Source organism: Eucyclogobius newberryi, unplaced genomic scaffold (genome assembly GCF_026437365.1).
Source record: "Eucyclogobius newberryi isolate DKJ021-1_F unplaced genomic scaffold, fEucNew1.0.hap1 SCAF_4, whole genome shotgun sequence".
NCBI lineage: Eukaryota > Metazoa > Chordata > Actinopteri > Gobiiformes > Gobiidae > Eucyclogobius > Eucyclogobius newberryi.
The window spans coordinates 1,300,341-1,314,511 of NW_027316056.1; the positions used below are offsets into that span (position 1 = coordinate 1,300,341).

Below are 14,171 nucleotides of genomic sequence, written 5' to 3' on the forward strand. Positions count from 1 at the left end.
TCGTCTCCCTGGAGGCAAGATATCGTCTCCCTGGAGGCAAGATATCGTCTCCCTGGAGGCAAGATATCGTCTCCCTGGAGGCAAGATATCGTCTCCCTGGAGGCAAGATATCGTCTCCCTGGAGGCAAGATATCGTCTCCCTGGAGGCAAGATATCGTCTCCCTGGAGGCAGCAGCTTGTGTTCGCTGTCTTTGTGATTCTCTATCTGCACATGGCCACTTTCTTCTGTGGAAGCACTCGACATGGAAGTGGACCAACTACGTCCAACAGGCTGCTGGGGCCTCTTTAGGGGGGACATGTGAGTGTCATTTATAATGTTATGGTGCTTTCTGGGGAATCTTTCTCGAATTAATGGGGCCCTTTTCATAGAGACAGTCACTATTAAATGACTGTGCTGTCCTCGGGGGGCCTTTCAACTCAGCAGTTGCCAGGCTGGCCTATTGCATTGTGGCGTCTCTGGGTGCAGGAAGACACCAGGGGAAGAAGTTCTTAATCTGGGGAAGAAGTTCTTAATCTGGGGAAGAAATTCTTAATCTGGACAAGAATCACATGAAACCATAAAGAACTAGATGTGATAAATGAACAGCACTGAGTCTTACTTTCTCAGGCCTTCTCAGTTGTGAACAATGTTTCTCAAACTGATATTATCACTCTTTGCTGGACAAAGTGATGGTTGTATTTAGTTATATGTTATACAAGTCTGTAACATAATATACATTGTGTTAGTTATCATTTGTTAATTTACAAGCTGCAAAACGTCGAATCATGGCGCGCACATGACTAGCTACAGTACTACGCCATTCTGCCAAATATGCCTTTAAAATCTCAATTTCAGCCACTAAAATCCAAAAGACGAGGAGCAAGACGCTGTGAGGGAGTAAACACAAAAAAAAGTAAAGCTTCGGAAGCTAAACAATCAAAGTTGATGGACTCTGCGTAAAACAGAGCCAGACTCACAAGCTGCTAATACTAACGTGGCTCCTGAAGTGACGAGCCCTGTGGGGCAGATGGAGGAGAGGACATTTTTACATGTGTCAAGTGTAAACAAACCTTCTCTGGTCATATTCACTGCAGCTAGTTTGGGTAAGAAAATGATTAGAGGTTGTAGTAAACGAGAGGCTCTTGAGGTTGTTATGCAGTCGATAGAAGAGGAGCTCAGCAACCAAGATGAAGAGGAAAATGGGAATTCAAACGTAAGGTGCACACCAGACAGGTGACAGATCCTGGGATAGAGGTCAATAAGGGCACACTCTGGACCCATGAGTAGACTGAGAGCCACCAAAGTTACAAAGTCATCAGTAACAAGTTGTTTTACCTCACTCCTCAGAAAGAAGCTGACCTTTGTGGATAAAAAGGGCGGAGCAAACATGAGATGGCATCCAAACTCGTCTAACCAGCCAAGGTAATTAGAATATGTGGGGCATGAATAGTTTTCTTTCCTGATGAGTTGGCAATGATAATGTCCCAGTTTCTTGCATTCCAAGTGTCCCCTGTAAGATCTTCCTCCTTCAGCTCTCATCAAACTCTTCACTCTCCTTTTCACCATTGTCCTTCACTTCACTCTTTCTCTTCCCCACTGACCTCCTTTATTTCCTATTTGCTCTTCTTGCCTCCTTCTCGTCACTCTCCTTCTTGCCACTCTCCTCCTCTTTCTCGTCGTCCAACTTATCAATTTCCTTATCCAACACCTTGTCCATACTGATGCTGTGGTCCTCTTTGGAAGAACGGTTCATGCCATGGATGGAGCATGGCAGAGACAGTCGGGGAAGGAGATGGATGAACCGGTATGTGTTTGGTGCACGTGTGGTTGCGGGGCTTCGGTTAAAGACGGGGATGCTCCATCACACGTGCACTGAACCCAAAACCAGATTGTGTAAAATATTTGAAACAGTTCCTTCCCCATCATCTCCTTGCCTGCTCTTGGTACCAATCCTCTCAAAGTCCTGGATTCTCTGGTGACGGTCAATTGAATAACTAAAATAACTGAAAAGAGACAATTATTCAAAGAGAGTTTTTCTCTCTCTGAGTCTCTGTTTTGTATTTTTCTGAGCAGCACTTCTGCCTCTGCTGGTGTTTAGAGCTTTAAAGTCCCCAGAAGAGTTGCTGGATGTGAGAAGCCATGCCTCAGTTTCTCCCTGTGTGTTCCTCACAGACGTGGCAAAACTTTGCTCGTTGCTGACTGTGCAATAAAAACCTTCTTGCTTTTGTACTGGAGGTCTCCTTTAACTTGTTCAGCCTTTATGATGCGCTTCTCACAGTGGTTCAGAAACATCTTCCTCTGGTTTATTAGCTTCTGGACTTTGTTGGCCCAGGTGATGAGCTCTTTCTATAGTGAAGGGACCACAACTCCAGTGCCAGATATAAGTTCTGGAATTATCTTCAGGAGGAGGCCTTCTGTGTTGTCCCACTTCCACAAATCTGATATTATTTCGGCATGACCTGGACTCCAAATCCAGGATCTTGTTTTTCATATTCTTGTTCTCAACCTGGAGTTTAACCAATCCTCTCGTAGCTCATCCACAATATCCCAGATATGCTGCTCGGCCTCAGAGCCTTGTGCGCCGCCTCCTTTTCCTGCCACTTTCAGCTCCAGTATTTCTTCTCCAATTCTGGCGAATTGGGGTTCATTATTCTCAGTTCTGACTTCAGTTATTAATGACACCATATCACACTCTATTTCAAGCAACATAAGGCCCACCTGTTGTAAACTTATGTCCTCTCGTCCGTACTATGCGAGCCCGGTAGGTCCCCACCAGAGATGGAGCTCAGCTATGTGGTGGTGGGCAGTCCCTCTGAAGCTGCGCTAGCATTAGCATCATTAGCTTGTGGGGAATGCAGAGGTTCTAGTCAGTTTTGATTATTTAGCCCCCAAAGCATCACCTCCCTCAGAGTTAAGTCATCTCTTACAGCATCTTGCTCTTCGGGTTATGGGTCAAAAGGAGATATAAAAAAAGATATTGGGAGCAGGGCGTGGCAACTATACCCAGAAGTCTCTGAAATGAGCTTTCATAGCTATGATCTGGAACAAGCATGCCCTCTGGCATTATGTAACTGTCCTGCTAAATAGACAAATAAATAAAATAATGTTTTTTATGCATATCATTATGAACAATAACAAATATTTTGATGATCGTCATTTGAATTTTAAATTGGAAGTTTTACTTTTACATAATACATACAATATATTTTGTCTGGAAAATGTTGGCTGCATTATGCATTGGAAATGAAATATTTTTAGTCTTGACTTGCATCGATAAACAGGAGGGAAATAAGAGATACACATAGTGGCTAGCTTTGTTTTGCTAAGCATGTGGGCTATGTATTTATATACTCTTTTGTCCAATCAAATCACTCAAAAGCATTCCAGCAGCCAAAAGTGAGCCAGGCTGCTTTGGAAGCTAAATCTCTCATGGCCCACTTTGGATTGTTTAAATGGGCTGGTACAGTTTACTTCAGACAGAGGAGACATTTTTGGACCGTACCGATCTGCTCCAAAGTGATCCAGTGAAAGCATAGCTATTGGTCAGGGGCCCTTTTACTCTTTGTTAGCACCCTTCTACACTTTGGTTAGGGGGACTTGGATGCATTTAGTCAATTGTCTTACCAAGTTGCCAATGATGTAGTGGTATCCTTTGACATGTCTCCCGATGGTGATTACCTGTAGGAAGAAATTCCACATCTATTTAAGTATCTTACTCAAGCACTCTCAAATGGCTCCACCAGCGCACATGATCATTTAGAACATCCTTTAACATAAGATTCCAGGCCTCACCTGCTCCAGGATGTCTTTGACTTTGTCCTGTTCACAGTCCAGGATGATGCGTCGCTCCTTCCTGATCTCCAGGTCCTGAAAAAGAAGCTCAGCTAAGCTACTTATACATGAGGTCCTCCACTAGACCAGACCTAGACTTACTCAGGACTAGCCCTGGGCATTACACTGACTGGACTTGGACTAGTCGTGGCCCATTCTCGGTATAGAGCTTTTCTGGCTCTGGATCAGACCAGCTCCTTCACTGGACCAGATCTGGATCAAATTTGAACAAATCCCAGGCCAGAATTGGAAAAGATTTTGGACAGACCTGAAAATAACCTAGACCTGATTTGCGCAAGGCCAGGATTTTCTTTGGCCCCAACCTTGACTGGGCCAGACCAGTATATAACTTGAACCTGATTGGAACCAGACCTGGACTATATTTGGACTAGATTAAATTAGATTAGATTAGCCTTTATTGCTCCCGTAGGGAAATTGGTCCTCTGTATTTGACCCATCCTTAAATTGTAGCTTGGGCACTCAAGGGCAGTGATCACTGCTGTGCAGCTCCTTAGGATCCATCTCCAACTCTTGAACTTTGCTTTGTCATGACCATCGCTGGAGGATTTTACCTATTGTGCCTGTTTTGGGTTGATGAGGGAAACCGGAGCACCTGGAGGAAACCAACCCAGTCACAGGGAGAAACATTCAAACTCCACACAGAGAGGCGCAGGAGGCGGCCTTCTTGCTGTGAGGCAAAAGTGCTAGCCACTCTACCACCGTGCCGCCATTTAGATCAGACCTGGATCAAATTTCAATAGTTATGGGCGGATTGATAGTAAAATATCTACATGTTGAATGTGGTATACATACAGAAGTATACATTTTCATGCTAATATACAGGCCTATGGGGCGGCAGTAGTTCAGTGGTAGAGTGCTCGTCTTCTGATCCAAAAGTCGGCGGTTCAACTCCCCGCTCGTTCAGAGCGGTCAGATCCACTGGCCTGCAGGTTGACGGTGCGATTGCAGCTGCCTCATGTAAATACTGCCGTTGTGTCCTTGGGCGAGACACTTAACCCAACTCGCCCCCCAGTGTCTGTGAACACTGGTGTGTGATTGTGTGTGTGAATGTGTGACTGGTTCCTTGATGTAAAAGCGCTTTGAGTACCTTGACGGTAGAAAAGCGCTATATAAATGTGACCATTTTACCACAAAACATTTGCCTACTTATTGCAGTGTTTTTGAAATACGTTGTCATGTTGTGGTGGAGAGAAAATAATGATGCATTGCCTTCCTTAGCCAAGATCAAATTCTTTATAGTCGAGGTGTTTCTGTTCTATACACCCAGCCTGTTGGTTTCAAATCAATATCATAAAACTTGTCATGGTATTACTTGTGTAAGCGACTACAGATGACAGAATGGGCTTTTCGTTGATAGATAGATCACATTCCCTTTTTTGCAAGTTCACATATCATTTGAACATTTCAAGTAGACCTGTATGAGATTTGGACCAGACTCGGACCAAACTTAAAGCTCACCTGGAACAGCGAGCGGTACGCTTCATCTTTCCGCTCGTCTTTCAGCTCTCCAACATTTATCGCCGTCACAACCCATTTTTTCTCAGCCGCAGTGTCCAAAATGACCTGCAGAGTAGACAACCCTAAACACAGCAAAAACAACTGAGTTTATAAATCCATTTCAGTAATTATCTTTTTAAGTTCTATGAAGTATTAAGTCATCTGCAAATGCTTTGTTTCATTTTGGAAAAAGGTAAATAGACAAACTGAATGGATATGACTGATGTATACCTCTCCTTGGACATACAGACACTGATGCTGGTGAAGAGGATGATATGAAGACGCTGAGGAGGCTAATGAGTCTGCTGCTAGAGAGAGAGTCATCGAAATGAATACACAGGGATCAGGCGGTGATTGGCAGACAGGTGAACAGGGTGGACGATTTAGTCTTCCAGGTTTCAATACCTCTGTCACTGTCATAGAGATAGGCAAATTTCTCCCACTTGTAGTACTCCACCAGGGACACCAGGGGGCCCTTAATGTCTGGCCTCATTTGCAGGACAAATTGGTTGGTGCCCTCGATGGGGAAGGAGGGCGTGATGAAGGAAACATGGAGCGTCTCACAGAACGAAGTTATGGTGTTCACCGACTTCTTGTCGTAGAATCCAAATATGGCAAAAACACCACGAGAAAACTGGGAACAAACTGGAGAAGAGGGAGTTTTTATCAGGTTATGAATGAAATTCTGCAAACTGCAGCCAGGTTTCAACTGCCCCCCTCATAGAGCGCTCTGAACTGTGAACTGTGTCTCTGAACAGAGGCAGTGCTTTGATACGTGAGCAACTGAATAAAACCTAAATTGTACCGGAATTATAGGCTATTTTTAATCATGACGTCAAATGATGACATTTCAGTGATTAACAAAAAGGCATTGAGTAATATAGTAAGTTTGTGGCACTGTGTGATGTGGCTAAAGTGACAGGAAAAGGAGTCCCAGTTACTCCCAGCCTTTATTTCTTTCCACTCCAAAGCCTCTACCCTGCGTTTTAACATCTTTTTGTGTAATGCATTGGTTTTGGATATTGTTAGATGCATTATGACTGGGAAATCTCACATATACCGTGAGTGCCACGCTAGCTTTGATTTGCTAAGATAAGATAAGATAATCCTTTATTGTCCACACATGGGGAAATTTCATTGATACAACGCAGTAGATACAGAGCTAAGCAAGTGGGTTCAACAACGAAAGTAGAAAGAGATCAAGAAATGATTATTTTCCGTTTATGTTAGCTTTTTGCCTTCTTTGTTTCTGAGTCTGCGTTCTCTCTTATCTAATCATCTCACTAAAATGCCAGTGGAAACATGGCTTACAACAGTGAGACGTGATTTCAATATAAGCACTGTGTTTCTAATGAAACAAACACCTGTCTATAAATCTGTGGCATAGTTTCTGTTTAATTTTAAATGTACTACTTTTCCCACTGGACTTTTTATGTAGTAACAGAAGTCCAGAAATCACCATTTTAGAGATTTGAAGTGTCTGCTGAGACATAACTGTTCTTATTTGCTCACCTCTGTTTTTTTCACTGTAGCCCCACGAGGCAACTGCTAATGTGATTTTGGGTGTAACAAAAAAATGTAATTGAATCTCTGGAATGCAGGAAGGGGACAGAAGGTCAGGCGGTTTTCCATTAAGGAGGAGGCTGCCTTTTATGCAAGTGGTTGTTCCAGATATATAATATAATATATATATAAGCTTATGTTATACTAGATTTGAGGAGTTTCCAGATTTGGCCACAGTGGATCTCCCAGGCGTCTGCACTGGCTCTATTGATTCTGTAATAAACCTTTAATATACAGAAGCTAGCGTCAACGGGTGTGCGTGCGTACGTGTGTGTGCGTGCGTGTGCGTACGTGTGCGTGCGTGTGCGTACGTGTGCGTGCGTGTGCGTACGTGTGCGTACGTGTGCGTGCTTGTGCGTACGTGTGCGTGCGTGTGCGTACGTGTGCGTGTGCGTGCATGTGCGTGCGTGTGCGTACGTGTGCGTGTGCGTACGTGTGCGTGCGTGTGCGTACGTGTGCTTGCGTGTGCGTGCATGTGCGTGCGTGTGCGTACGTGTGCGTGCGCATGCGTACGTGTGCGTGCGTGCGTGTGTGTGCGTGCGGTACTTACAGATGAATACCTTTACACATTTGTATAATATAGAGCATGTTAGGGAGGATGAGATATGGCTATGTGGGAATGTTGTGTAATATCCCTTCAGCATCTGTGTCCCCACATTTGAATAAAACACGCCTGAATAAAATATTGATTTGCTGGATAGCTTTGCCAGACTCTAAGACCAAAAAGAGTGTAAAATATAAACCTAAAAGGGTCTTTTCTGATCTAAAGACACATAATTCTAGAATAAACTTTGGATAAGTAATGAGTATGGTTCTGTGCATACGTCGGTGGAAACGATTCAGTTGTAGTAATCTGGACTCTGTTTTTGAAAAACAAGACATTTCAAAGTCATTAGTGTGTTTAGTTTATACGTTTGGATCAGCTCCTCCCATGTTGTAGGCACAGATTTTAAGTAGGGATTCTTAACTTCCTCCCAATGACTCAACCGTCTGTCATCTGCCAGTAAAGCCAGCACAGGAATCGCACAACATTAATCTCATATTTTTCCATTGAGCTTCATATTCTGGATCACACCAGCAACGCTCTGATCTGAGCTGAAATAAAGTAATTTTTCCAATTTCTTCTGTATCTTACATTCTTATCTTATCAGCCCCAGCAAGTGAGGCTTAACCTGCCTCTTCCTCACACAGGGCTGAGTAACAGCGGCGTCCTCCAAGTCTACTCTCAAATGACTTGACCTTTCGTCAACTCAGAGTGTTTGGGGTCTTGACATTGAGGGACCTTTGTTTGTGGGTGATGCTTTGAGCATTCGTTACAGAGAAATGTCCCCCATGGGTGACCAATAAACAAATAGAAAATAATATATAATCATGAAAATGTTTAGATGAAGAGGATCACTCACAGCAGTTGGTGACAGCAAAGCTGTTGGTGACCTCCAGGTTGTCTATGTGCGGTGTCAGGCGGAAGTCTGCCATACCGAACTGAACCATCCCCACTCGAAACGCACTGTACTCCTGGTCAGCTCCTCGCGGGAACAGGCCCCCTGCAGGACACAAGAGAGACACAAGAGAGACATAAGAGAGACATAAGAGAGACGAGACAGAAAGTCAATGAGGAGAGAGACAGAGAGAGAGAGTGTAACATATATGTGTATTAACCGATTTCAACATGTTATACCTCATTACGATCGCTTTCACAGTAGTACGTGTGTTATTACTTTTGACATTTGAACAACTTGTACGTTTTGCAGAATTTTAGAAAGTATTAGTACTTTTTCCCCATTTAAATGAATTTGGGCATTATGAGTGTCTGCGGAATTCTTTAGACTTTATTCTTTAGACTCTCTTTAGAGAGAGAGAGAGAGAGAGAGAAATGGGGTTGGAGGGAGAGACGCAGACACTCTGCGTCTCTCCCTCTAACCCCAACATCCCCCTCCCTCTCTTCCCCCTCCCGTGTGTCTCTCTCTCTCTCATATATGTATATATATATATATATATATATATATATATATATATATATATATATATATATATATATATATATATATATATGTATATGAGAGAGAGAGAGAAACAGAGAAGGAGAGAGTAAGTAAATGTTATTTATACAGCACCTTTCACAGACAGAAGTCACAAAGTGCTTCACAAAAGAGAGAATAAAACAATAAAAACATAAACAAACTTACAGTGATCAATACATATACAACAATAAACAGTCAAATCAGCCGCTAAAGCAAAAGTAATTAAAAGGCTCGACTAAATAAAAAGGTTTTGAGCTTTAAAAGCAACAACAGAGTCCAGTGACCGTAGCAACAACAGAGTCCAGTGACCGTAGCAACAACAGAGTCCAGTGACCGTAGCAACAACAGAGTCCAGTGACCGTAGTTACAACAGAGTCCAGTGACCGTAGCAACAACAGAGTCCAGTGACCGTAGCAACAACAGAGTCCAGTGACCGTAGCAACAACAGAGTCCAGTGACCGTAGCAACAACAGAGTCCAGTGACCGTAGCAACAACAGAGTCCAGTGACCGTAGCAACAACAGAGTCCAGTGACCGTAGCAACAACAGAGTCCAGTGACCGTAGCAACAACAGAGTCCAGTGACCGCAGCAACAACAGAGTCCAGTGACCGTAGCAACAAGATTCCAGTGACCGTAGCAACAACAGAGTCCAGTGACCGTAGCAACAACAGAGTCCAGTGACCGTAGCAACAACAGAGTCCAGTGATTGTAGCAACAACAGAGTCCAGTGACCGTAGCAACAACAGAGTCCAGTGACCGTAGCAACAACAGAGTTCAGTGAGCGTAGCAACAACAGAGTCCAGTGACCGTAGCAACAACAGAGTCCAGTGACCGTAGCAACAACAGAGTCCAGTGACCGTAGCAACAAGAGTCCAGTGACCGTAGCAACAACAGAGTCCAGTGACCGTAGCAACAACAGAGTCCAGTGACCGTAGTTACAACAGAGTCCAGTGACCGTAGCAACAAGAGTCCAGTGACCGTAGCAACAACAGAGTCCAGTGACCGTAGCAACAAGAGTCCAGTGACCGTAGCAACAACAGAGTCCAGTGACCGTAGCAACAACAGAGTCCAGTGACCGCAGCAACAACAGAGTCCAGTGACCGTAGCAACAACAGAGTCCAGTGACCGTAGCAACAACAGAGTCCAGTGACCGTAGCAACAACAGAGTCCAGTGACCGTAGCAACAACAGAGTCCAGTGACCGTAGCAACAACAGAGTCCAGTGACCATAGCAACAACAGAGTCCAGTGACCGTAGCAACAACAGAGTCCAGTGACCGTAGCAACAACAGAGTCCAGTGACCGTAGCAACAACAGAGTCCAGTGACCGTAGCAACAACAGAGTCCAGTGACCGTAGCAACAACAGAGTCCAGTGACCGTAGCAACAACAGAGTCCAGTGACCGTAGCAACAACAGAGTCCAGTGACCGCAGCAACAACAGAGTCCAGTGACCGTAGCAACAAGATTCCAGTGACCGTAGCAACAACAGAGTCCAGTGACCGTAGCAACAACAGAGTCCAGTGACCGTAGCAACAACAGAGTCCAGTGACCGTAGCAACAACAGAGTCCAGTGACCGTAGCAACAACAGAGTTCAGTGAGCGTAGCAACAACAGAGTCCAGTGACCGTAGCAACAACAGAGTCCAGTGACCGTAGCAACAACAGAGTCCAGTGACCGTAGCAACAACAGAGTCCAGTGACCGTAGCAACAAGAGTCCAGTGACCGTAGCAACAACAGAGTCCAGTGACCGTAGCAACAACAGAGTCCAGTGACCGTAGTTACAACAGAGTCCAGTGACCGTAGCAACAAGAGTCCAGTGACCGTAGCAACAACAGAGTCCAGTGACCGTAGCAACAAGAGTCCAGTGACCGTAGCAACAAGAGTCCAGTGACCGTAGCAACAACAGAGTCCAGTGACCGTAGCAACAACAGAGTCCAGTGACCGCAGCAACAACAGAGTCCAGTGACCGTAGCAACAACAGAGTCCAGTGACCGTAGCAACAACAGAGTCCAGTGACCGTAGCAACAACAGAGTCCAGTGACCGTAGCAACAACAGAGTCCAGTGACCGTAGCAACAACAGAGTCCAGTGACCGTAGCAACAACAGAGTCCAGTGACCGTAGCAACAACAGAGTCCAGTGACCGTAGCAACAACAGAGTCCAGTGACCGTAGCAACAACAGAGTCCAGTGACCGTAGCAACAACAGAGTCCAGTGACCGTAGCAACAACAGAGTCCAGTGACCGTAGCAACAACAGAGTCCAGTGACCGTAGCAACAACAGAGTCCAGTGACCGTAGCAACAACAGAGTCCAGTGACCGTAGCAACAACAGAGTCCAGTGACCGTAGCAACAACAGAGTCCAGTGACCGTAGCAACAACAGAGTCCAGTGACCGTAGCAACAACAGAGTCCAGTGACCGTAGCAACAACAGAGTCCAGTGACCGTAGCAACAACAGAGTCCAGTGACCGTAGCAACAACAGAGTCCAGTGACCGTAGCAACAACAGAGTCCAGTGACCGTAGCAACAACAGAGTCCAGTGACCATAGCAACAACAGAGTCCAGTGACCGTAGCAACAACAGAGTCCAGTGACCGTAGCAACAACAGAGTCCAGTGACCGCAGCAACAACAGAGTCCAGTGGAAGATCATTCTAGAGTCTGGAACAGCCTGGAAGGTTCTGTCTCCTCTGGTCAGAAAACGAGTGCGAGGAACCAACAGTTTCTGATCCAAAGACCTCAGTGAGCGAGGGGGAGTGCACGGTTTAATCAGATCGCTGATGTACAAAGGGACCTGACCATGCAAAGCTCTAAAAGTCAGGACTAGAATTTTAAACTGTTTCCATGGAGACCGGCTCCAGTGTAGGGCTCTGAGGGTGAAATGTGGCCCTTCTATTTGTGCGGGTCAAGATCCTCGCTGCAGAGTTCTGGACCAGCTGCAGACGAGAGAGTTCCTTCTTGTTTAGACAGGAAAACAAACTGTTACAATCGTCTAAAAGTGAAGAATTATGAATTATAAGTTCCAGATCATTTTGAGACACCATTTTCTTGAGTTTAGAGATTTTCCTCAACTGAAAGAAACAGTTCCTCGTCAACAGCTGGAGTGGTGCTCTAAAGACATGTCTTTGTCAAAGACAACACCCAAATTTCTAAGACTTTAGCAGTCTGACCTAAAACACCCAAGTACTGGTTTATCCCTGGAATGGCATCATCAGGGGCAGTAATCAGAGTTTCTGTTTTGTCAGCATTTAGCTGCAGAGTTTTGACTCAGCCGTTGTTTTATTTGCACTAAACAACTGACCAAGGAGTTCAGCTTCTGGATCTCAGAAGGTTTAAAAGAGCTGAATATCGTCATGAACAGGTGGTAGGAGACATCTCTAAACTCTTTAATGATCATTTCCAGGGGGATAATATAAAGTAAAAATAAGACAGGACCTAAAACGGAGCCCTGAGGAACACTACAAAGCAGATCAGCTGAATCAGAAGTTATTTGGTTTGCAGCAACACTAAAGCTCCGACCGGATAAATATGAGGAAAACCAATGAAGAACTGACCCTGATCGTCCTCATAATGTCACTGGACACTTTTAGCAAAGCTGTTTCCATAGAATGATGTTTGCGGAAACCAGATTGAAAAGAGACGTGAATGTTAGACTGATCTCTAGGATAAAGAGAGATACAGACACAGAGAGAGAGAGAGGGACATAGAGAAAGAGAGAGAAAACAGAGAAGAGAGGGAGAGAGACAGAGTGACAGAGAGAGACGGTTAAATAGAGAGAGGGAGAGAGACAAACAAATAAACAAACAAACAAACATAAGAGAGAAACAGAGAGAGAGAGTGAGAGAGAGAGACACAGAGACACAGAGACATAGCGAGAGGGAGAGAGAAGAGACACATAGTAACATAGAGCGAGAGGGAGAGAGAGACATAGAGGAAGAGAGACAGACGCTTCTGTGAAGCCCAGAGAAAGTAGGTCATTTGCTTGTGAAGGAGCTTCAGGAGTTTTATTTCAGTCCCAGTCTTTTCTGTGTCTCCGGGGCTTTGAAATGTCTTTGAAATGTTCATCCTCTCCGCTACCCTGAGGGGCCAAGCTTCTCCAGGAGCAGGCCGGGGCGCAGCACCCACAGGCCCCGCTGTGTGCGCTCTGTGGCGGCCAGGGGCCCGCACATACACCGCTCTGTGGCGGCCAGGGGCCCGCACATACACCGCTCTGTTCCACTTGAATGACCCGGAGAACACATCACACATACAGATGCAGTGATTTCACTGAGCGCTGCTGCAACATGATCCGTAAGGCCCCATCTTCTGCCCTGGTGCCACCGGGCAAGACACAGCGCACATATGCAAATCCTTTTACATTCAATATGTCTATTGTTTATTGTACAATAGTGCAGCTACAAAGGCTCTACACGAAGAGGGGCCACTGCTCCTCTTCGACCCGGAGAAACCCCGCATTCATTCCCCGTGGATCCGTGCCGTGTGCACCAGGCTCACGCACGTCTCTGTCCCTGTTGAACGCTATGGCAGTGCGCGAGGCCCCGCGTGCACGCGCCGCGACATTACAGGCGCAAATGAAGGCGCAACTCAGAGAAACATGAACATGAAACACAGGCCGAGGACATGCTTTATCTGTGACCGCAGCAGTGCTGCAAAGGGTTGGCTCACGGTGCTGAAGACGTGCACGACTCACCGATTTGGACGCTCGGAGATCCGCAAGACGCGTGGCGCCACAGCAGAGACAGCAAAGACAGCAGAGACAGGGGCAGAGACAGGGGCAGAGACAGGGGCAGAGACAGGGGCAGCTCCATGGCGGAGACTCGTCCAAAATGCAGAGCTCCGAGTGTTTCTGAGTGCAGTCCTGCTTCACGCCATCACGCCGAAAGGAGACGCGTGTGTGCGGTCGCGTGCTCTCCTCAAAGGAATGCGCGTGCCGCCGCTGCAGCTGCGGGGGGCGCGCGCCGCGGACTAGGCAGAACCATGGACAGCGCCACTCTGCCGAGGATAACGCGATGATGCGCTCATGGAGAAAGGAGCGCAAACATCCACAAAGCTTGGCCCAGATCCCTGAGCCCGCTCCCCGTGTCCCACACCGTCAACAGAGCCCGCCCTGGTTCTGATGAAGCGGGTCAGGCCTGTATGTATGCACATGCACATGCACATGCACGCACACGCCACGCACGCGCGCACGCACCACGCACGCACCACGCACCAGGTTGCAAGCTTTCACTGAGCCTAATTAAAGATTCAGATGAAATACAACTAC

The 14,171-nt window shown here is 45.9% G+C and overlaps 1 protein-coding gene across 4 annotated transcripts in view; it reads right to left on the reverse strand.

The window, feature by feature from the left end:
- The window catches only part of LOC140377177 (glutamate receptor 2-like), a 73,052-nt gene extending 59,372 nt beyond the window's left edge, over positions 1-13,680 (reverse strand). For 2 of the 4 annotated variants that reach the window (XM_072462507.1, XM_072462506.1), the window contains exons 1-6: positions 13,599-13,680; positions 8,296-8,436; positions 5,735-5,974; positions 5,291-5,412; positions 3,773-3,847; positions 3,605-3,658 (exon numbers count right to left, since the gene is read on the reverse strand). In XM_072462507.1, the coding sequence (XP_072318608.1) occupies positions 3,605-3,658; positions 3,773-3,847; positions 5,291-5,412; positions 5,735-5,974; positions 8,296-8,383 (579 nt within the window). In that variant the 5' untranslated portion in view covers positions 8,384-8,436; positions 13,599-13,680. The remainder of the gene's footprint in view (positions 1-3,604; positions 3,659-3,772; positions 3,848-5,290; positions 5,413-5,734; positions 5,975-8,295; positions 8,437-13,598) is intronic. The other 2 variants (XM_072462505.1, XM_072462504.1) reach the window with 1 other exon arrangement.
- Between the last annotated feature and the right edge of the window lie 491 nt (positions 13,681-14,171).